Source organism: Megascapheus bottae, chromosome 11 (genome assembly GCF_031878675.1).
Source record: "Megascapheus bottae isolate mThoBot1 chromosome 11, mThoBot2.hap1, whole genome shotgun sequence".
Lineage (NCBI taxonomy): Eukaryota > Metazoa > Chordata > Mammalia > Rodentia > Geomyidae > Megascapheus > Megascapheus bottae.
The window spans coordinates 27,934,158-27,958,856 of record NC_143519.1 but is presented as its reverse complement, the minus strand read 5'-3'; the positions used below and the strand labels follow the sequence as shown (position 1 = coordinate 27,958,856).

Here is a 24,699-nt window from a genome sequence, read left to right as displayed (position 1 = left end):
GGTAAGCACTCTACCAGTAGGCCCAACTCCTGAGCCCAGTCCATTACTATTTAAAGCAGATCTTGTGTTGCTTATAAGATTATAGAAAAGTGAAATTTAAGTCTGGCATCATGGCTCACAATTCATACTTCTAATTCTAGCTACTCAGGAGGCTGATCTCTGAGGATCAAGGTTCAAAGCTAGCCCAGACACAAAAGGACCTGAGACTCTTATCTCCAATTCACCTCTGGAAAACGGGAAGTGGGGCTTGGCTCAAGGGTAGGGTGATAGCCTTGAGCTGTAGAGCTCAGGGACAACGCCCAGGCCAAGTTCAAGCTCCATGACACACAAGGAAAAAAAAAAAAAGAACTTTAAAAAGCTACATCAAATCTTCTTAAACTTCTTAAATCTTATTTTTATTTCTCTACATTTTTATAGCAAATGAAGGCATATTATAGAAGGAATGCCATTGATCAAGATGCATTGTATTCATAAACTTCTTTGATGAATAGCAATTTCTTCGTATAACTATTTAAAAGTAATAAAACATTAAAATAGCTTCTCAATAAATGATCAAATATAATATGTTGCTGTGAGTCTATTTTAGCTGTCATCTTCTTAATGATTGTCCTTATACATAAATTCACACAACTTGACATTCAAAGTAAAAAATAACATTTTTGAATTAAATGCATTACTTGAAGACTATAAAATCAATTGGACTTTACTTGTCTCACAATCAAGGATACATACAGTGTCACTCTGTGTAATAAAAAAAAATAACAGCATTAAGAACAACCATAAAAATAAGCATTTTGTTTCTATATCCTGGAGTTTATTTCCTTAGCCTCTTCCTGTATGGCCATATGCCCATAACTTTTGAGCTATTGGAGTCCTCTGCTAAAGAATCCTAAAGGCATAAGAGGTGGGGGGACAAAATTGGGAGAAAAACATGGGAAGGGTCATTAATGTTCAAGAAGTAATGTACCTACTACATGAGGAGTGTAACTGTAACTCCTCTATACATCACCCTGACAATAAAATACAATAATTAATTTAAAAACACAGCCTGATGGAAAATTACCACACATTAAAAGATTAATATCAAATATTTATGAAACCTATTCCAAAGCATAATTCTGTAAGCTTATGAAACAAGATCAAGAATGATCATGTATAGTTCCTTTATAAAGAAATTGACAAAGAAAAATCTAGCTCTCGATAATTGCTATTTGTGAAAGTTAAATTCACTGACAAGTGATTTTTTTTTGTCTATACAGACTCTTTCATTCTGTAGATAAAGATCTTGGCTTTGAAGGGATAAAAGTTCTTTATTTACAGAAAAACAAAAAAAGGATATAAACAAAAACTTAGCTTATCATGAATTTCTTTCCCAATGCCTAGATACTGTGACTTAGTTCTTCCTCTAGAATCCTTAGGGAAGTATAAATCTTCATTAAAATATCCCTTAGCCAACCTGGTAAGATTCTATAAGAGAGTTCCCTTAGAGAAGAAAACTGGTCTCACCAGAGATTATTCATGAATTTTAGTTGTTTCTATTGCTTCTGCAAACTAGTAACTTTAAATTAGTTATATCCAATGGTATATGTCAAATTCAAATGTCAAATGGAACCAATGTGACTGAATAGGTTGCGAAAGCAAGCATCAAGAAGGAAGGACAGAAAAGGGCACAAATGAAAAATTGGATGTTCCCTTCACTATATTGCTTTTTCTTCCCAGAAAGCCATGTAGTCTTTTAAAGTCATTTCAACTGCCTAATTGAGTAACTCAGTTTCCTTTGACACAGAATTGTGAGTCATTTTCCTAAGGCCTTATGATGAGAACTATTGAGTTCCATGCTTTAGAAATTATCCAGTTATTAAATTGTGGATTGAAAAGCTCGGCTTTAAAATTTTCCAATAATGTGCATTGTCCAATTCAAGCAAAGGAAGTAAAAATCAGGTCAAGATGTTTAATTTCACAGAGATATTTCATTTCCTAATTTTGGACTTTCAATACTACAAATAATGCTGCAAAAGAAGACAATTAAGGATAAATAATCCAGACAAGTTATTTGAATAGGAAAATAAATTTATTAGAATTTAAAGCTAGAAATTAACACATTACTTAATTTAAAAGATATAAAAATCCAATGAACTGACCAAATATGAATATACTAAAATATATGCTCCTTACTGAATAGTGTTATTTGTTGAATAGTGTTAGGAAATGATATTTTCATCATAGAATTACGATTTAAAGCTTTTCAGGCCATTGTTTATTTTTTTTCATTTCTTTGTCAATACACTCTTTCATTAGCATACTTTCTTTGAGTTGATTGGTATATTTACTGCTATCAGACACTTTGCTACTAATCGAATAAATTTGAAATCCTTGGTTGTGACTAGGAAGTCAACAAGCAGATGATGTAAGTTTACAGGAATGAAAACTCTTCTTCATTCTCTTTCACCTGCCTAGTCAGCTAACCACTACAGAAGCAGCCAGTGCTCATAGGGGATTGTCTCAAGAATACTGACTCCCTCCCCACCACCCCTCCCCGCTTCCCTCCCTACCCTAAGTGTCCCAGCTATGATTGCAAAAGGAGATAAACAGAAAGAAGCAATCATGCAATTTTCTTATTACTTTCTCTACTTCATTCTCAAAAGAATATCAGTTGGAATGATCACAGCTTTTCCCTTGATGTATTCTTTCTTTGACATTAAATAACGCAACAAATGCCTTAATCAAAGCTAGAACAGTTCTATGCTAGCCTGCTGTCAGTCTGTGCACTAGGGCTTTCAGGTCAAGAAGAGACAAGTGCCTCTCAGAGTCTTTATTCCCCCTTTAGCTGAATCAAGAGACCTGCATCTTCCTAGTTGTGTTTCTCTGAAAGAGACCTTGAAGTGACCTTTAGCTTGTAACTTTGACAATCCAATCATATTTCTTTGACTCAAACACTAAAATTTTAAACCTTATCAAATATACAAAGTTCTATTTCAAAATTCTGGTCTGCATATAACTGTAGCCTCTCTGTATATCACCCTGACAATAAAATTAAATTCAAAAAAGATAAAGAAATGAGTTTCAGTTATTGATATTAAAAATAATGATGCTTTCCAAGAGTTAAATTTGAGTTGATACAATGTATTTCTCGTAATTATATTAAATACATATTTTGTTACTAGACCTTCAGTCTAGTAACAAATGGGTCCCTTCTCTTTTTATAACATGTAAATGATCTTTTGTTGATGAACTAATCATTATGCTTCCTTTATTGCTTTTTAATGTTAAACCCAATGCACAATGTATTAATACACACACACACACACACACACACAAACACCAATAACTAAAAACAAGAATTAACTAGCTAAGATCCATAGAAAGGAATATTAGAATAATAACTACAACATAGTCTTCTTTTTTACCCCTTTGTTGAGCCTTCGCTCTGGAATTATAATGTCAAACTTCAATGGAATCCTAGGTGGCCTGTGTAAACATTCTGCAGTCTGGCTTGTCACTCAGTACCTTAAAGAATAATGTTAGGCCCCTAAGCAGGTGAACAAGGAGTTTGCCTGTGGTATGAAACTGTAACTACAGAAACTTTCCAATTCAGTTTTTATACTTTATATTTGGGTCAAATGAATGTAACATTCAGCAGCACTGGTTTCCTGGAAATATGTAATAAAGTTTTATTTTTATAAAACGAATTCTAAGATGATACGGTGGCTCACGCCTGTAATCCTAGCTATTCAGAAGGCTGAGATATGTGTGGATCAAGGTTCAAAGCCAGCCCCTGCACAAAAGGACCTGAGACTCTTAGCTCAAGTTAACCTTTCGAAAACGGGAAGTGGGGCTTGGCTCAGGGATACTACTTGAGCTGAAAATCTCAGGGACAGCTCCCAGTCCTAGTTCAAGCCCCATGACCCACAAACAAAAAAGAGTTCTGAAACTTTGTGTTGTTTTTGTAGAAAGGTCAAAGAATAAAAAATCGTAGTTTTTTTTTTTTTTGGGGGGGGTGACATTGCATGTTTCTTTGTTGCAGGTAAATGGCCACTACGAAATGAAGGAAGCCACAAAAAATAAGTAAGCAAAAGAACAAAATGAAAAATAAAAAGAATAAGTTAATATGATATAGCAGTGCTTACATTTAATTTTTTGAGGGGTGGAATCATGGGGCTGGAACTCCCTGGCGCTGTCCCTGAGCTATTCATCTCAAAGCTACCACCCTATCCCTGGGTCTGGGTGTTGTCCCTGAGCTCTTCAGCTCAAGGCTACAGCCCTACCCTTGAGCCAAGCCCCACTTCCCATTTTCTAGAGGTTAATTGGAGATAAGTGCTGGAGGTTATGGCCATTTTGCGCCATAAAAGTATCTCAGCATTATATGACTTTTGTTTCAATATCCTGGAGGTCCTTTCAATTAGCTTCACATTATATGGCCTTATGTATCAAGATTTTGCTGAATGATTGTTGTCCTTAATGTACTATGTTGTCTCTCATCTCCTTTGCTGTCCCTTGGTTATCTCATATTGGTATAGTATCTCACTTTGTTATCTGATATATTGAATTTATTTGTATTTGGATATTTGAAATTTGATAGGGAAGGGGGGAAAACCAATACGGGTGGGGAGTGTGGGGGGGGAGGGAAATGGGTATCAAGACATGTGAAAGGGTATCAATGTATGTGAATTAATGCACCTTCTATCTGGCAAATATCATGTAACCCTTTTACTAATTACAATAAAAAAAAGTATCTCAGCAACAGGCAACATTCTTTTAAATTTTATTTTATCATCAGGGTGATGTATAGAGGGATTACAATTACATTCGTAATGTAGTGAGTGCTTTACTTTTTATAATTAGTACATGTATAATAATTACAATGTCAGAAAAATAGTTGAAAGATTATTCTTCTCTATGTTAAAGGAAACATAATGCTGCAGCATTATCAGAAAGCAACAGTTTATACATTTCCAAATCTTACAACGGAGTTTAATCTGAGTGAAGTTCAAAAGTTCAATTAGTCAGTATTTGATGTTATTATATATTCCTATCCAGGCTTCAGAGGTAGACATTGATGATATACTTAGAAGGCTCACACAGTTCTTCCTATTTTATAGAACTAGATAAACTATCATAAGTCTAAAATATTTGGCATTATGGCAAACGTTTAAGCTCAAAATTCAGCAGTCTAAACTCTTTCTAAAGTTACTTTAAAACCTCAGTATATTTCTAATAAGTACATACTTATATTAACTCAGGGACAAATATATAAGTACAATTTGCTTTTTTTTTTTTTATCGTTCGTGGGACTTGAACTGTGGGCCTGACCACTGTCCCTGAACTCTTCAGATGAAGGCTCACGTTCTTCCACTTGAGCTACAGCGCCACTTCTGTTTTCTTTTTTTTTTTTTTTTTTTTTTTTTTTTTCTGTGTGTGTGGTACAAAGGAATCCTGCCCAGCACTACATGCATGCTAGGTGAGCTTTCTACCACTAGGCTATGCGCCTGGCCACAAATTGCTATATTTAAAAAAATTTACATCTAGTATGGAAACTTTGCTTTGGGGGTATTATTTTGTTTGGATGACAGAAAATGAAATAATTTTCTATTATACAATTTGCTTTTGTTTATAAATATGCTCTGCTCATATTAAATAACTATTGTTACCAGTAAGGACTCAATGTTTTTATCATCCTAATTTCTGCTTATGCCAGAGAATTTTAGCTCATCCTCTTTAACACCATTAAAATTATTTTCTCTTCTCTCTGTGGTATGCTTGGATTACTTGAATAATGCAAATAGCTGATGTGTTTCCAGTGTAAAATAATAAATTTAATTTTCTGATACACATGAGTATGTATTCATGAATTTTTTATGGATATTAAACTGCCCTTTATCGAGCATACCATTATGTGCATAAGTCATTAGTTCCAGTATATGTATTCATTTAGGAAACACATTCAAGTGCTGGCATATTCCTAAAGGCATCCTTTAAATATCAGGACCTAATGCTAATTGAATGTGGAGCATAATTTACACAAAATTTTTTCAGAGATATAAAATTAATAAAAATGCATCCTATAATCCAGTCATATCAAGAAGGTTTCATTGATATAAAAATTCCAACAAGATAGATATTGTAAAACAAAATATGAAATATTATTTGTGCAAAACATCCATAATCATCAGGTAACAAATTTTTCTTAATGATATATACCATAACAATAGCAATTTTTATTTGATACATATTCTTTATAGTTGCAGTGAAATAAAGAAAATATATTCTGTTGTGCTTTCATGAATACTCTTTGCTGCTCGTAAGTCTATAATATTAACATATGAATGCTTTAAAGAAAATGTGCATGAGGCACAAATAACTTTGCATGTTTGATATGAGAATTTTTGTATAGCTACTCATAGATAATAAGAAAATTTTTATAGAAAATTAAAAAAAAACAGTTGGATCAATATTGAATGATAGAATATGAAGGACAGCTGTTGAGTGAGCAAAAAATATTGAGATCTACTTGGAGAACATGATTTAATAAACAGTTTTGTCTTATTTTATTTATTATTTTTTTGCCAGTTCTGGGACTTGAACTCAAGGTCCGAGCATTGTCTTTGGGTTTTCTCAAGGCTAGAGCTCTACCACTTGAGTCTCAGCACAATTTTCAGCTTTTTCTATTCATGTGGTACAGAGGAATTGAACCCAGGTCTTCAAGCATACTAGGCAAACACTCTGCCACTAGGCCAAACTCCTTGCCCTTTATAATTATTCCCTACTGAATATGGTAAGAGAACTTGACAGTATTAATATTGGTGTGAGTATTAAAGAGATATTTGAAATAAGTAAAGAGCCTATTTTTTTTCATAAGCAAGACTGAGTCCCTTTGAAGATCATATGATACGTCTTAAGTTGTAAGAAAGGGGATAAAGTTTCAATCAAAGTACGAGAAATGCTGATGTATCAGAAATAGTCCTTGAAAATCGGTGAGCTAAGGAAGGCAGGGCAAACTTAAATGACTAAAGTTGAATAGTAAGTTACATGGATATGTTATGGGTAGCATATATTCTGGGATAAAACACATTTTTCTTATAGCAGTAAATTTAGTTATTTGGTATAGAACTGTAGGACTCGTATAAGAGAATTATATTATATACAATATTACAGGTATCACAAAGCATATTTTCGATTTAATGAAAATGAATTACTCTCAAATATGTTTATTTTAGGAAGTTTGTAAATTGGTATATGGTAATATTTGGAAGAACATATTCAAAACTGTGCTATTCCTAAAATAATTTTATTCTTTCAATATATCCACTTACTAAGGTAAATGTAGTAAATCCATATTTTATTTTCTGTTTGAAAGACCCAGCATGAAAAGTCATTTAAGGACAAATATTCTATTTATCCTTTGACTTTTATGCGTTAAAAATTAAGACTGGAAATAGTGGCTCATGAGGGTTCAAGACCCTTCACAGCATAAAGTCAATAAAACACCATTCAACAATCAAGCCATATGTTTTGGTTCACAACTGCAAATTATCCTAGCTATGTATATTTTTCTGTCTGGGATGGTATTGAACATCAGTCCTCAGATCCCTGCCATATGAGTAGCTAAGTTTAGAAAGATGTGAACCAGCAGCAATCAGTACAGCACTGCCATGTTACTTATATTAATTTTAAGAGATAACAACAAAATACAGAGTATATTATTTTTGACTGTGTTTTAAAATCAAGGCAATCTTGCTAAGCCAAGGGGATCTACTGCCTAAGTTGCACCTATATCCCACTTTTCTTTGTTACCTTGCTTTATGCATGGAGAGACCTGAACCACATGTTATTTTGTATTTCCCACCATACTTAGGTCAATAGATGTTCAGCGCCACTCCAAGATTATTTTTTGTCCCCACTGGACTAAAATAATTAGCTTCCGGCATGATCATAAATGATGGAGATTGAATATCAAACCCAGTTGTTTGCAATGAACTTGTGAACTTTTTGCTTTAACTGGCCTCAAAATAGTGAGCTACCAGGGCCAACAAATTGAAAAATAATAGCTTGGTATTGTGGTGGTATATGCGAAGTGTTTCCCAAAGATTGCAATTAAAGGCTTGGTTGATAGATTATATCATTAGTGAAAGGTGCTGAAATTAGACAGACAGAGAGAGAGAGGGATAGAGAAAAAGAAATGATACATAATTGTATGTACATTGTAGATTAACAAGAATTTTCTCTTTTTAATGAATCATCATTGATTTATATTTTCTTATCTATTTTTCTATCTATGATATATTCCATGAACAAATATTTAACACAAAATTTGAAATAAAATCAGACATAATTACAAAAAGAAATTGTTAATTATTACATATATTACTGAACAAATTAAACCAATAAAATTTGAAAATATTATTTACCAAGAAAGAATATACAAATACAAAAAGAGAACATGGACCTTTATTATATAAATACCTTCATTTAATGTAGGATATAAAAAGAATGTTTAAGGCAAAGTTTTGAAAGGTAGTGAAAAGACACAGTTTCTTTAAAATTTAATGATAAAATAAATTTCTTTATACTTAGAAAGAAATCAATTCATCTGTCACAAAAGTTTCATCTTGCCACTCACTAAAATTTCACCCAGTAATCTTTGGAATTTACTCAAATGCTGTTGGAAACTTTTATGTGCACAGGTTATATTGATGTCATTTGTAGAAAATGTGGGTGGACTTCTGACAATGTTTGATATAAAGCTTGAATAAACTGGGGCAGTTTTGAAGATAAGATTTATATAGCTATTTAAAAATGTATTTTAAGAATTTAAGGAAGTATAAAACCACACACCAAAATGAAAAGATGTAAGAAAACTACTTACAAGTAGTTAATATGAAAATCTTTAGATAATGGTTATCTTAAAACTCTAATCATATATTGAAGGAAAATATGAATATATACTATTGTGAATGTAGATGTATAGTTATGGATATTTGTATATTTATAGAAAATGATATATAGGAAAGGAGAATGAGATAGATTGATAGATGATAGATATTCAGTCAGAGAATAGATACTAACATATAACTAGATAAACATTTTGGAAAATTAAGAATGATTTTTGTTAGGTCAGTTCATTTCTCCTTTCTTACATTATTTGCATACCCATGTTTCTGATATATTTTTAAATATATTGTATTGTTATTGTAGGGGTGAAGGAAAGGGGGGCTAACAGTTATATAAGCCTCATAATGAGTATATTTCTTTTTTCTTCTTTTAATTTTGGCAGTCCTGGGGTTGAGCTCAGGGCCTAAGGATTGTCCTTGGGCTTTCTCAAGGCTAGCGCTCTACTATTGGAGCCACAGTACAAATTCGGGCTCTATTTACATGATACCAAGTAACTGAACCCAGTCTTCATGCATGCTAGGCTAGCACTCTCCAACTAGGCCAAACTCCCTGCTTATAATGATTATATTTCTTTTTGAAGCATTTTACTTCTTCCCCAGTTCTCTCACTTTTCCCCTCACGTCTGCATCCACAAGTTATATAATGCATTTTCCACGTCATGTCAAGAGAGTATCTCTGCTGCATTTGCTCACCCATTGTCCCAACTTTTCTGCCTATCCTTACTCTGCCAAATACACTAACAAACAAGACAAAAGTAAACAGCAAAAAATATCACCAAACTTCTCTTGTTTCCATTTGTTGGAATTCATTTTATAAAATATTATTTTATATGATTACATTCACAGGGCTACCATCAGCCTTCATGATCTCCTCCTTAGGTCTCACTGTGTATCTTTCTAGAGATCTCTATAATTTATCTGGTCCCAGTATATAATTTGTGAGGAAATATAAAGATCTGGGAAAAATTATGTTAAGGAAAGTATGCCAGATCCAAAGAAACAGGTTGCATGATTCACTTCATTTGTAATAACAAGAATGGGCCTACAAATCTACAAGTAAACACATTTCATGGTAAAAATAGAAAAAAAATACTCTGATATATCAGTGAAAGTGAAATGAAGATCTTTGAATATTGATTAATTCTGAATTTAAAACCAATGATGCTTTTATATTTGTGATTATGAAAATTTGCTAATAGAAATTTATTATTAGAAAAGAAATGGATTTTGGAATAAGTGTTTTCATTAAATGAGATCTAAAGACTTTATCTGACTAAAGATGGAATAATGAAGCTTCATGAGGTTGTTTAGAGAAGGGAAACAACCTGAGATTAAGCACCAGTTGAGTCTCATAGATATAGGATATATAGATCTGTGGACTGAATTTTTCCTCATATTTCTGTCATGTAGGACAAATGCTAACCATGATAGTGTTATTTATTGTTTTAAATTATGCTATGAATTTCCAAATTCTTACAGATTTATTTTCAGTACCTTTTAAATTACAGCAGTAAATTAAAATATGCTTTTTCTCAATCTTTATTAATGAAAACTGGGGAGTATTTATTTTTGAACTCAGGTTCTTGCTCTTGATAGACAAGCAGGCTATTTCTGGGACATACCTTTAGCTCTTTGCACTCGTGGTTTTAGGGATTTGATACATGCCTGGACAGCCATCCTCTGTCCTCTAATTGTATGCTCCTATTTCCTATGCAGTGATGGACCATTCCACTAAGCCCAACTTCTGTTGCCATTGAGTCACAATACTGACATGGATTTGCCATCTTCCAAATTGCAGTCTTTCATGGTACTAAGATGACAGGCATGACCCACCATGCTCAGTTATTGGTTGAAGGTCTTATGTCTTTGGCCCCAGTGACCTCAAACTATGATTCTCCTGATCTCACCCTTCCTAACAGCTCAGTACAGGTAAGAATCACCAGTATCAAGCTGGCTTTCTAATTCAAATTTGAACTGCAGGGGGAAGGCTAATCAAAATAACAAAAACAAAGAAATGTTTATTTTGGCTGATTGAAAAAGTTTCAGATTTTAAAAAATTTCTTTAATTTATAAGGAATATTTTAAGATAAGAGATATTCAGTTTCTGTAAATACCATTCTCAAAGTACCCGACATGTAATTTGGCCAGTGTGTGTGCGCCTGTGTGGGTGTGGGTGTGTGTGTGTGTGCGCATGCACGTGGGTGTGGGTGTGTGTTTAAATTATTTCACATTCTCTTTCCTTTTCATTTGAAATAATGCACATAGTGTGCAGGAAATGAAGAGATGTTTCATAGAAGCAGATGGAGCAAGTGCACATCAGAAATCACAAATGTGTTTTCATTTTTTCCCTAATACTAAATTATTATGTAAAGAGGAAATTATACTTAAACATTATTGGATTTGTAGCTCATAACATTCAAATTAAGTCACCAAATTACACAAAGTATACATTAATAAAGATCTAGTGTAACATACCTTTATTATTATCCATTCCTCCAACTGCATACAGAGTGCCAACAGTAGATTTTCTGGGTTTAGTCCTAGGACTTTGCATTAAAGTTCTTCTTTCTGGCAGGAGGTGGTACTTCATTGCTTCTAAAATCAGCTTTTGACATTCCAGATCATTCTTAAATAATGCATGGTTCTCTAAGTCAGCCAATATCTGTAAATAATAATGCATTCACTGTTCATATTGTTTGGTAAATGAATGAGCATAAATCAAAAGTTTTGAAATTAGAGACTTTATGGCTATAACCTAACTCATATTAGGAAATTATTGTATGAGTATCTTATGTACATTGTTAAGGAGTTAAAACAAGAACATAAAATGTATACATTGATATAGCTTACTTGGAAACTGAAATTTAAAATCAATATGTTCAAGTATGATGTGGGTTAGGATCTAGATAGCTAGATTCTCAGCATACATTTCAATATCTTCAAATGTTAACATTAAGGTAAAAAGCATTTTAAACCAAAATATGGTCAAATACTGTTCTTAATATATACATACATTTTAACTAAGCAGAGAGGATTGGTTAAAAGAAATTATGTCTTCTTGGCTTTCTACCCAATTTAACTTAAATTTTAACAAAATATCTTAACGAAATGTTATGTTTAATCATTAAAACATATAGAGTAAGTCAAATCTACATAAAATATGAAAATAATCTACATAAAAATTACTTAAATATGGTCGGGAGTTTGGCCTAGTGGTACAGTGCTTGCCTAGCATGCACCTGGATTTGATTCCTCAGCACTACTTACACAGAAAAATGCTGGAAGTGGTGCTGTTGCTCATCTGGTAGAGCTCTGGCCTTGAGAAAGCTCAAGCAAGGACAGGGCTCAGGCCCTGAGTTCAAGCTCCAGGACTGGCAAAAAATTACTTAAATTAATTCCACAAATATACATATTTTCCTTTTTAAGCAAATATTTATTTTTATCATAAAGGTACTGTACAGAAGAGCTATGGTTATATATTCAGATATGGGAATTAATGTACCATCTATCTAGCAAATATCATGTAACCCTTCTATTAAGTACAATAAAAAATATATGAAAAAAAAGAATACTTAAAAAAAAAACAGTGTCACCACTTCCCATGCTCTCTCATTGCTTTTCCCTCCTATCCTCACTCACAGTTTCCATATCTTAATTCAACAAAGGCCTAGTGAGTATTACTGCTGCAACTGGTTAGCCTTGGTCTCATCAATTGTGTACCCACCTCCTCCATTACGCTCCTCCAAACAAACAAATAAGATAAAAGGAAATTAAAACAAAAATAGCAACCAAGAAAGAAAAAGAGAAAAAAAACCTCTGGTTTCCACTTCTTGTAGTACATTTTGATAATTATTATTTTGTTTAGTCAGATAGTCAGATAGTCATAGCCATCGCATCTATATGAGCCTCTCCTAAGAATATTCTCATTTGGTCAAGTGATGTTTTCCTAAGGTTAACTGAATTTTTCAGTTACTCCCCATGAGAAATCTTCTATGCATTAACACAAGTATAAATTTTACTTCTTTGTGTAATTCTAAGAAACTAGGAAAATAGTAATGTCAATTAATAATTCCTGAATATATTTTTAGTTGCTAAATGCAAAAAAGGTATGAGTACTTATCATGAAATTCATCCCAATATTTTCAGCACTTCACTTACAAAACAGGTTACTAAAGTAAAATACTAGAATAATTGAGTATTACTTTTGTTTTCTTTTACATTATAGGGAATAAATAATCTTGTAAAATATTTATAGGGCTTTTCTTCACTACTTTGCCTGTATAGATATTGAATTACAAAAATATCTTACATAATATCATAAGCAAATAAAGTAACACATGCATTTATAGTTACTATATTAATGATCTTATTAATGCTATACTATTATATAATCTAATAGTCTATTATATATTGTAGTAAAACAAATTCAAAATATTTACATTGCAAATATTTGCATAACCAATGTTTTACTAAATATATTGCAAATTAACATCATTACAGCAACATAAAAAACAGGAATACAAATAAATTTATTGTACTGATGAAAAGAAAATCTAAGAGAAATGAAACAGAATCTGTTCAAGCAGAATAAGCACACATAGTCCTTTCATCTGGTATAAGATTTCATAGAAAAAATGGAATTCAATATCTAACAAATATTTTAAAAAAAGAAAAAAGTTAAACTTCTGTATACCAAAGAAAACATCAAATTTTCCACACTGTATCCTTAGGCTATAACAGTTATTAAAACATTTTCTATTTCACAACAAAGTAACAAAATTTCATAAACTTCACATTATTCCACAATACATCAAACTTTTATTTTGCTATTGGGTCTTCTGGTAAAATCAACTCGCAAAATTAGAATCTGTGAAACAAAATTGATTCCTATTAGAAGTGACACTCCTGAAAGAATAACTGAGCTTCATAATAGACTTTCAGTTTTTCCATTTGGTAAAAAGAGATGATAAAATGTTCCCATATCTCACATGCTGTAGGAAAAAATAATTTGTATTTCAGTTTGTCGTATGTGGAATTTATGCAGAAAACTATTTTCAGGCATTTCTAGTAAGTAGTTCTTAAGACAATGTATCAACAACCCATGATATCATTCCATGTACATCAACTCTGAGCCTGTTTGTTACTCAGGATGAGGTGCTGGTGAAAAGAGTGGCCAGAAGATTTTTGAAGCAACAGAATAAATATTAAGATGATATATCATTTCCAGAGACATTCTGTATCTATGGCCATATTTACATTGCTAATTTTTAAACAGAGAAGAAAAACATCAGTAGTATTAAAAGTTGGCAATGTTAATTGTTTCACTGGTGTTCCCAGGATGTCATCAGAAAGTATTGCAGCATCCACTCTGAATGGATTTCCACGAAAAGGAACCAATCATGAATGACTCCCATGCCCGTGAGGAAGGTGGAAATTAACTGTAAGCAGATAGATGTTCATACCATAAAATATTAATGGTCCCAGTTGAAATAAAATCAGGAAACTTTGAGAGTGAAATGATCCTCTATCCCATTCAAGTGACAAAACAAGTATTTTTTTATTTTATTTTTTTTTGTGAATCAATATGAGAACCTTTTTTATTCATTAGCGTCAATTGGAAAAGTAGAGGCATTTGAAATTTCTCATTATCTCATTTCAAACTGACTGGCAACGCTTGTGGCAGATGTATCTGAGTGACTCCTAATATTTGAGGAAACAAGAAGAGTCTATATATAAAATGAGCAGATTCATTAACTTTATTCTGAATACAGAAATAGTTAATTGCCCTAAGTGGAGAAATAATTATATAAGCTGACATTATAAACAGAGAAAACCAACAGCATGACCCAAACAACCAGAGCATATACCCCAAATGACTGTTCTTAATGACAAATGAAATTAATTTTGTGCTGCTATAATTTGTGATTGCTTTTAGTTATTTAACATCAGTTTACTGTTCCATCGTTACAATGCTCCGAATTTTTTCAAAAGGAAACAAAGAAACCTGGAACCTGTATGACCAGTTGCTTTCATACTGCACGGTGTACTTCATTCTAATAGTGTAGACAGTATTCCTTTATTCAGCAGCGATTTTGGTCAAGGCGATCTGATTGTTCCTATAAAACAGCAGCTTTGCTTGTTTAAACCAACTTATTTATTCTGACCTCCTCCCCATTTCTTGTAAATCCTTTCTCAGTTTACTCACATTTAGGTCATATTTAAAAGCATGATTGTTTCTTAGGACATTGCTCAGTTTCACTATGCTATTTTAGAAGCAGTTATTTCATATACTTAGGCCTTTTTTAATTTTTTCTGTCAGTCCTGGGTCTTGAACTCAGGGCGTGAGCACTGTCCTTGAGCTTTCTCCAAGCTAGAACTCTACCACTTGAGACACAGCACCACTTCTAGTTTTTTCCTATGTATGTGGTACCGAGGGAAGGAACCTGCATCTTCGTCCATGGTAGGCAAGCACTCTACCACTAGGCCAAACCCCGCTTCTACTTAGGCCTTAGGCCTTTTACCTAAGATCCTAATGTACATTTTCCTGGATTTTCTATATTTCTATATAGAAATATATATTTCTATATTTCTATATAGTTTTATTTTTCTTTTCTTTCTTTCTTTTTTTTGGCTGTTTGGTCATGGGGCTTGAACTCTGTGCCTGGGTTCTGTCCCTAAACTATTCAGCTCAAGACTAGTGCTCTACCACGTAAGTCACAGCCCCACTTCCGCTTTCTGGTGGTTATTTGAACATAAGAGTCTCACAGAGTTTGTTCCCGGGCTGGCTTTGAACCACAGTCCTCAGATCTCAGCCTTCTGAGTATTTAGGAATACAGACGTGAGTCACCGGCACCTGATTCATTCTATATTAGCTTTTCTAACCCCTATCATATTGAATTATGACATTTTTATACCCACTCTTACCTCTCTTCACCCACAACTACTTCCCCTGTGCCCTCCCCTTTCCCCCTTCCTGTCAATATAAATAAGACCTTTTCCTTGTAAACTTCTATTAAGAATAATCCCAAGATTCAAAGTCCAGATGAAGCTTCTATTTGTCCTTGAGGATAAAGCTGCTAAGGCAATTGGGAACAAATTTGTTTTAGTCAGTTAATTCAATTATTCATGAATGTTGCTATTTAAAACTTTTTATATATGCATACATATGTATAATAATCTAGTAAGAAATCAGAAAAAGTATGTCTGGAACATCTCCTTTGGTATCACAGAATGACAGGACCTATGATTCTGTCAAATAATCCTTTAGTTACAATCATTTAATGTCTTATATCTAAAGCACTAGAGTGCCCACTATTTTTACTCATTATGTATTCATTGTCAATTTCAAATCTGACCCACAAATTAATTGATTTGCTTACTAACAGCAAGTTATTTCTAAACAATGAATCCCTGGTAAAGCCAATAACCTGCACAAGTACATTACAGAAAAGTACATTACAAAAAATATTTTGACTTCTTCCCATCACTGGAAAGTGATTGTACTCTTAATTACAAATAATTAAACCATGAGGTTTCCTGAACATCCTAGCTCATACATTTCAACTATTAACTCCATCTCCACTCTTTCCATTGCTCTTTTTATCCTTGATGGGTCATCTCATTATATTGATGACTTACAACAGTTTTTACTTCCATTACTATTATAACTTATTTGTGTTTAGGCTGCTTTAATCAATTAGGAGACTGTGATATATAAGTAATTTTTTATCAACTAATTTTTATCCTGGTTACAATTCCTCACTCAATAACATGTTTATTTAGAACAACTTCTTATATCTTCAGCCAACACATGAACCAAAGTTTTACCAAATAATGTTCCAATAGCATTAACCTAAGTCAATTCTGTTCTACCCTTTGTCTTTGTAATAAAAATTCAAACTCTAAACTTCCCTTATAAAAATTTGGATCAAATATATTTGAATTTCTGGAAAGATGAATAATGTAAATTTTTATTTGTGTTATAAAATATCACATAGAGAACTAAGAATATATGGATTAATAATTTACTGTTGTTTTAGTTTATTGGTTACTGTTTTAATTGCACTACTAATAGAATCCTTATGTGGATGCCAATACCACATTCATACTTATTCCTTACTGTACCTATATCCGTATCTAAATTGGAATTGTGAACTATGAAAGAGTAAAGAGGTATAATCTTCATAATCTTATTTTGTAAGTGTTAACTGGATGTGTGGATAGTTACTGTGTGAGTAACTACAGTGTGAAGATTCTTCACTGGAAGCCACATTTCCCTTTGAGGTACTTTTTTTTCTTTTAGACCACTTACAAAAGCATTTCTGATTGAAAACAAATTTATTAGAATTGGTGAGCCATTTTTGCAAGCTCTATAAGAGATAAACATTGGCTCAGGAGGATATTTAGTTGCACATTTGACATCTGCCTACTCAGTAACACTGTAGTAGTAGAAGACATTGCTGACCTGTGAGTTGCATGAGGTATGATTTTCAAGATGTTAAGTGAAGTGTAGCCTGAATCAGAGAGCAGTCCAATTGTCATTATCATCATTTATCTGAAGAAATATTATAGCCAACAGTACTACCATACATATAATCAAATTAATATCTACTTTAATAAAATTAATGTGTATTTTCCTTATGTATTTTTCTGAGTTTTCCTTCTTTCTAAATAGGACTATCCTGATTCTATGAATCTAGTGTTAGATCCTCAATGGTTTGGAGGAAGTCAAATTTGCAAATAATTAAACCTATATGCAGATATAGGATATCAGTTTAAAGAACAAAGGGAGGACCTGTTTTATTCTTAAAGGTGATTGGCTCATTTAACTTGGAAATAGTAGTCAAAGTGAGTAGAAACTAAGGAAAAGCAAGGAGCAAAAGGTATTTTTTCTTAAAATTTATAATTTTTCAGCACATCTTCATCTTTTTTGAGAAACACTTGCAAATACTTTGAAATAAATCTTCATGCAAGCATTGGAAGGGACAACATTCATTTTACAATTTAAAAAAAAAACAGATTGATTTCAATAATTATGTGTACCTCACATTAAGCTTTGGCTTTTCGTCAGCCTTTCCTTGATCATCTTTAAATAGAGTCATTTTAATTTGCCTCACACTAATTACAAGGTATCAATCACTATTTTACTTCCTTCATTTCACATAAGGGAAGATGGAGAAAGAATTTTAATCACTTCATATTTTCAGATTTCCAGTTTTCTTTAGAGTTATTCTGATCAAAGCCCAACATACCTCTTTTGATCATCATCAGTGAAATAAGTTTCTGGGAAAATATCAAGGTGGATGCATCTTGCAAGTCAATAAGGGATTAAAATATTTTTCCCTTATAAAGTCAATTCAATTCAGCATATACTTCATAGAGATTTTAACATTTACATATGAAATGGACTGCACAAAGAAAACTTCAGGGATAAGAAAAAATATGAACCTAGTAATCAAGACTGAAGATATGACAGAATTGTGGAAGAGCCAAAATATGTGACTGATAATTTGAAATATGAGAAAAATAATCAACCAATTTCTAATTTGAATCTACTTCTAATTGATCATGTTTATTACTTTAATTCTTAATTAGCAGTATATTAGACTGTGTGAGAAATGACCTGTTGTCATCTGACATCACAGTTTTCACTTAGATAGCTTTCTCATAAGACAAATTAAAATGTTCCCATTATGCTTCCTAGCAGTTGAATGTCCTTGGGAGGAGCTGTGGTCATCATTTCAATGTGTACGCTCATGTCCAGGTTTTCCAAGTTTGTATCCCTCCAGAAGAGAGAGAGAGAATGTCACTGCCAACTCACTGTCCATTACAAAAAATTCAATATCCTAAAATCTGTATCCTCTTTCCTCCAGTTTAACCCATTACACGAGAAACATTTTCATCTCACTTGTGCTAATCAGTGATTGTATAAATGCCAAAATAATGCTAAACTAATCTATTGCTACTGTAGTGAATAAATTTATTCTTCCTCTGACCTAGGAGTTTTTATTACCACCATTATCCATGACATTGTGGCAGGTGAAATGTTAACTTGCAAATAGGAAAGAAGTCTCAGAACCATCTGTCCATCTGTGTTCTTGACCCTATCACAGGTCTCAGCTCTGCGCATTTGAGTGTGCAACTTTTTCTTTTCCTTTCCTTCCTTCCTCTCTCTCTCTCTCTCTCTCTCTCTCTCTCTCTCTCTCTCTCTCTCTCTCTCTCTCTCTCTCTCTCTCTCTCTCTCTCTCTCTCTCTCTCTCTCTCTCTCTCTCTCTCTCTCTCTCTCTCTCTCTCTCTTTCTTTCTTTCTTTCTTGGATCATGGGGTTTGAACTTTGGGCCTGGGTGCTGTCCCTGAGATCTTCAGCTCAAAGCTACCACCCTTCCCCTTCAGCCATGGCCCCACTTTTGGTTTCTAGTGATTAATTGGAGATAAGAGTTTCACCATTCATTTGTGTCTGGGCTGGGTTTAAATGGTGATCCTCAGATCTCAGCCTACTGAGTAGCTAGAGTTACAGGCATTAGCCGCGGTGCCTGGCTTACATTATTGAGCATGCCACCCTAATATGGGGCATTTACATCATCACAGAATCGGTCACTGAAAGACACTGTGTGATTGACTAAATTCTCTTCTCTCATATTCTATTAGGTCAAAGGATCATGGATAAAGATAGAAAACAAAGAATGAATCTATGAAGATTTTGAGATTGGGTTTATATTAATTGTGATCTTACATAACACTAGATTCTAAAATGGAAGGCCAAAAGCTTAAAATTTTTGATTTCTTAGTCTGACCAACCTAATCTCTTTTGCATGAGTAGTGGATAACTGGCATATGAAGTTAATTTCACTATTTTTTTACCTTAAAAGTTGACTCGTATTAACAGCTATTCCTCACATCAATGACTTAGTTTCTGTTGCTGTCATTTGAGAAATTTTAAATAAATTACCCTACAATTTAACATTGCAAGCCTACTTTATTTTTTCATAATAAATGTTATATGTCACTTGAATAGTGGAAGTTTGTGCATAGTTATACCCTCTACTTTACGAAGCACTTTTATATGTGTTAATTTATTACACTTCCTAGCAATATCATCAGGAAGATTTTTTTTGTCCATTTTGCAGACTATCAAGCAGTTTTCGAAATGTGACTAACCTGAAGAAAACAACTTGTAGACAACTAGTGAAACACAGAGAAACCTGCAGACAGCAGAACCCAGTAAGCATGAGGCAAGAACAGAGATAGGAGAACCCAAACTGTAGAAATGAGATTGATAATAAACCAACAAAAATAAAAACAAGTGTGCTAGAAGTTTATTTTCACATATTGTACATTCTTACAATCATACCAGACCTGAGTGACTATCCACAAATTCTTGCTACAATTCTCTTCGGTTAGGCTAATGACTGGAAACTATTTTTTTTCATTTTGCAGTGTTTGGACTCCCTAGGACCAATTCTACTTAAATATTTTCAGAGTGTGCAGCATGGAAAAAATGTTAATGCATATTTGCTATAGTGACTTATAGGAAAATAGAAATTACTTCTACAAATGAAGAGAAAACCTAAAAATTAGGCATTTTTCTGCACATTTAACGTTTCCTCATATTTCTTCCTTTTTTTTTTTTTGTAATGGTGAAGCTAAGGTTAGAGATTCACTTGGACAAGGCAAGCACTCTGCTACTAAGCCACATATCCAAACTTGAAATTGTAAGTGTTTTTCAGGTATTATCTTCAAAATACACATTTTACTAGTTTTGTTTTCTTATTTTTGTAATGGAATGGGGAAATGTGGAAATGTGGAATGAGGGAAGTCACTTGAATTGTTTGTGAGAAAGTCAACATTCTATGTCCATGATATATGCATTCAAAGTACCATTTTTAAGTCCTAGAATGATATATAATATTATTCACACATTGTTTTCGTAGCTACCAGAAATTATTTTCCACTGGGCCTTCTGAGTTTCACGTGTAACTGGAATGGAATATGACTGTGATCTCTTGTAGGAGTCTGTGCCTATTTCTGTGTGACTTTTTTATATGTAAGTTCTAGTTCCATACACTGAAGTTTGACCGAATCTCATTGTGAATACTTCACAGTCACATCTCCATTGGCAGCTTTCAATGATCATGCCATGGGAATAGCACATATCTACAAAGGACAAGCAAACTTACTATTTTATTCATATGGTGTAAACAAGATCTTTTGTTGACCAAAAAATACATGTGATATATACTGAAAGGGTATTAAAGACACTTGAATTTGAATCAATGAAAACAGCATCATGGTTATCTTTTTTTTCTGACTTCTGAGTATTTAGGTAAGGAAAAATTTTTTTCATATATTTTTACTGTAATTAATAGAAGGGTTACGTTATATTCACAAGATAGAAGGTACATTATTTCACAAGTATTTATACCCTTTCTCATGTCATTGTTCCATTTTCCCTCCCCACTCCCCCTGCTCATCTTTATTTCCCCCACTTCCCTCTCCCATTTCAAATAACCAATTAAGCATATATAAAATATATCGGACAACACAGTGAAATATTGTAAAATATGAGATAAGCAAGGGACAGCAAAAGAGATGAGAGATAACATAGTACATTAAGGACAACAATATGGCTCTTGTTTCTATACTAGGAGGTCCTTCATTTAGCATGACACTACATGGCCTTATGTATCTACATTTTCGTTTTATTGTGAATCTCTGCTAGGAGAGCTCAAGGTTTCTACTGATTATGACAAATGATGGAAACCACTGAGCCTATCTTCCTTTGAGTCTGGCTTACTTCACTTGATATGCATTTTTCTAAGTCTTTCCGTTTCCTTTCCAATGGGGCAATAACATTCTTTCTGACAGCAGCATAGAATTCCATTGTGTATAAATACCACATCTTGTTGATCCACTCATCAGCTGAGGGGCATCTGGGTTGGTTCCATATCTTTGCTATGGTAAATAGTGCTGCAATGAACATCATTGTGCAATCTTACCAAATGCTATCTACAAATTCAATGCAATACCCATCAATATCCCAATGTCATTCTTTAAAGAAATAGAAGAGGCAATCCAAAATTTTATATGGAATAATAAAATACCCTGTATAGCAAAAACACTTCTTAGCAGAAAGAACAGCATAGGAGGATTTTCAATACCGAACTTTAGACTCTATTACAGAGCTATAGTGACCAAAACAGCTTGGTACTGGCACAAGAACAGGCCTGAAGATGAATAGAATAGAACTGAGAACCCAGATATTAAACCACAGATCTATGACCACCTAATCTTTGACAAGGGAGCCAAAAAAATAGAATGGAAGAAAGACAGCCTCTGCAACAAATGGTGCTGGCAGAACTGGTTAAGACCTGCAGAAGACTAAAGTTGGATCCTTCTTTGACACCCTGCACTAGAATTAACTCCAAATGGATCAAAGACCTCGAAGTAAAAGCCGATACACTGAAAACTTCACAAGAAGGAATAGGAGATACACTAGATCTCTTTGGCACGGGTCAAAACTTTCTCAATAAGGACCAAGAAACACTACAAATCAGAGAAAGGCTAGATAAGTGGGACTGCATTAAACTGCAGAGCTTCTGTATGGCAAAGGACATAGCTAGCAAACTAACTAGAAAGCCTACATCGTGGGAGAAGATCTTCACTAATTATACAACAGATAAAGGCCTCATATCTAAAATTTATCAACAGCTCAAAAAATTGAATCACTCCAAAACTATCTCCAAAGAAATAACCATCGTCTTAAAAGATGGGCCAAAGACTTAAAGAGAGTCTTCTCTGAAGAGAAATAAGAATGGCCTATAGACACATGAAGAAATGCTTGACATCCCTTGTCATAAAAGAAATGCAAATTAAAACAACTCTAAGATTCCACCTCACTCCAGTTAGAATGGCCAGGAAGAAGAAATTTAATAAGAACAGATGCTGGAGGGGATGTGGCCAGGAGGGATCACTACTACACTGTTGGTGGGAGTGCAAACTCGTCCAACCACTATGGAAAGCAGTATGGCAGTTCCTCAAAAGACTAAATATAGAACTCCCCTTTGACCCAGCAATTCCACTGCTTGGCATTTACCCAATCACCCAGAAACAGGGAATATTTTCTTACTGAAAGAAACAAACTGAAGAGTAAGACATCTCCTGAGTCTTACTTTGCTCATAAATGATTATGTGACTGAGTTAAATCTTCAGTGGTCCCACAAAGGATGCTATTAAATACCACACTTGGGGAAACATTATACAAATTTATCAATTTTCTTTTTAATTTTTTCAATATTTTCCCCTACGTTTGTACCATTTCTATCTTGAAGATTTGCCAAATACTTTGTTATGTTATGAAGATGGATTCGCACTGGATTTGCTTACTCTCTTTTCTCTCAAGTCCCTGACAAACATCTACTACTTTTCAAAGACAAACTATTCATCACCTCATCTTCTTTATCAAAACTTCCCCTAAGTCTGAAGTTACCAATTGTCCCTCCAGCCCACCTTTAATTAGACATAATTATTCCTTTCTGTCTCTGTCTCCCTCTAGTGGTATAATGTTAACTCCTTTTAAGATGCTGGTTTGACACATACACATGATGGCAAATGAATAACACATTTAAAATACATTAGTAATTAGAAATGTACTTCTAGTGAAGTTTGATTTAATTTTCCAGGTCATTTGCATACATTCACAATCAGAAGGAATTATTTAGCCTTTCGTGCAGTACTTTGTATAGAAATGATCACATAATTTGAATTCTGAGTCTTCTAAATATTTCAGGATAAAACCATTTAGTGCTCAGAAACTAGAGAAGTCAATGTTTCGGAAAAGGACAATTTGGCATCTTTGGGAAGAATATTATTAAAGTAAACAATTAAGATACAGTGCATTTTGTGAGACAAATACTAAGTGGGTATAAAATATTACTAAAATATTTGAATAATTGAAGAGTAAAAGACACACGTATACTAAATTTGAATAAGAGCTAGTTATCAATCTAGATCTATAGCTTTGGCTATTTGAGTCAGAGCAAATGTAAAACTAAAAAGATTATCCACCTGCAAAGAAATATAATTATCAGTAGCACCATCAGCTTTCCACTAGCAACTGAGTTTACATCCATGTACCACTGTGAAAACATAAGAAAATTATTACTTTAAAAGATACATTCTTAGGGAAGAGAAAGACATATTTCGGATGGAATTGGTGGGAAGGAGGAGGCAGAAGTATTTTGTTTATCCATTGTACAAAAACCAAGGTTCTTAACCACCTAGGTATGTTTTTAAGTTTACCAAATAATGAGTATGAATTATTCATCTGTTAGTTTGGTTGAACCAAGGAGACATCTTCAATAAAACTTAAATTACTTCTATGTAGCAATGTAAATTAAGATGATTAATACTAATATACAAAAGAATAAATTTAATTAAATGTTACAAAGGCCATTTATCACATTCCTACACTTGCAGAGGCATTGTTCTAAGAATATACATATAATCAAAACTGTTTTCCAAAATGTAAAGCACCATGATTTATAATGAAAAGGAGAAATAGCAACATGATGAACTGTAACCCCTCTATTCATTATCCCTACAATAAAATACAATAAAAATTAAGTGTCTTATTAGTAGATGTTATGGTCACTAAATAAGATATAAGCAAGGATCTATAAGAAATGTAGAGATGCACCTAACTTATTGTCTGATTAAAAAAAACTTCTTTAGGTGAATCTTTCTTAAACTTAATCAATAATGGTAGATACATATTTTTCAGGGATAGAAAAATAATACAATTTTTGTAATAAAAA

General features: G+C 33.2%; 1 protein-coding gene across 1 annotated transcript in view; it reads right to left on the bottom strand.

Annotated features, from left to right (window-relative positions):
- The window catches only part of Klhl1 (kelch like family member 1), a 243,075-nt gene that overhangs the window by 70,460 nt on the left and 147,916 nt on the right, over window positions 1-24,699 (bottom strand). Inside the window, exon 6 of the mRNA XM_090341711.1 lies at window positions 11,364-11,550. Coding sequence (XP_090197837.1) covers window positions 11,364-11,550 — 187 coding nt within the window. The remainder of the gene's footprint in view (window positions 1-11,363; window positions 11,551-24,699) is intronic.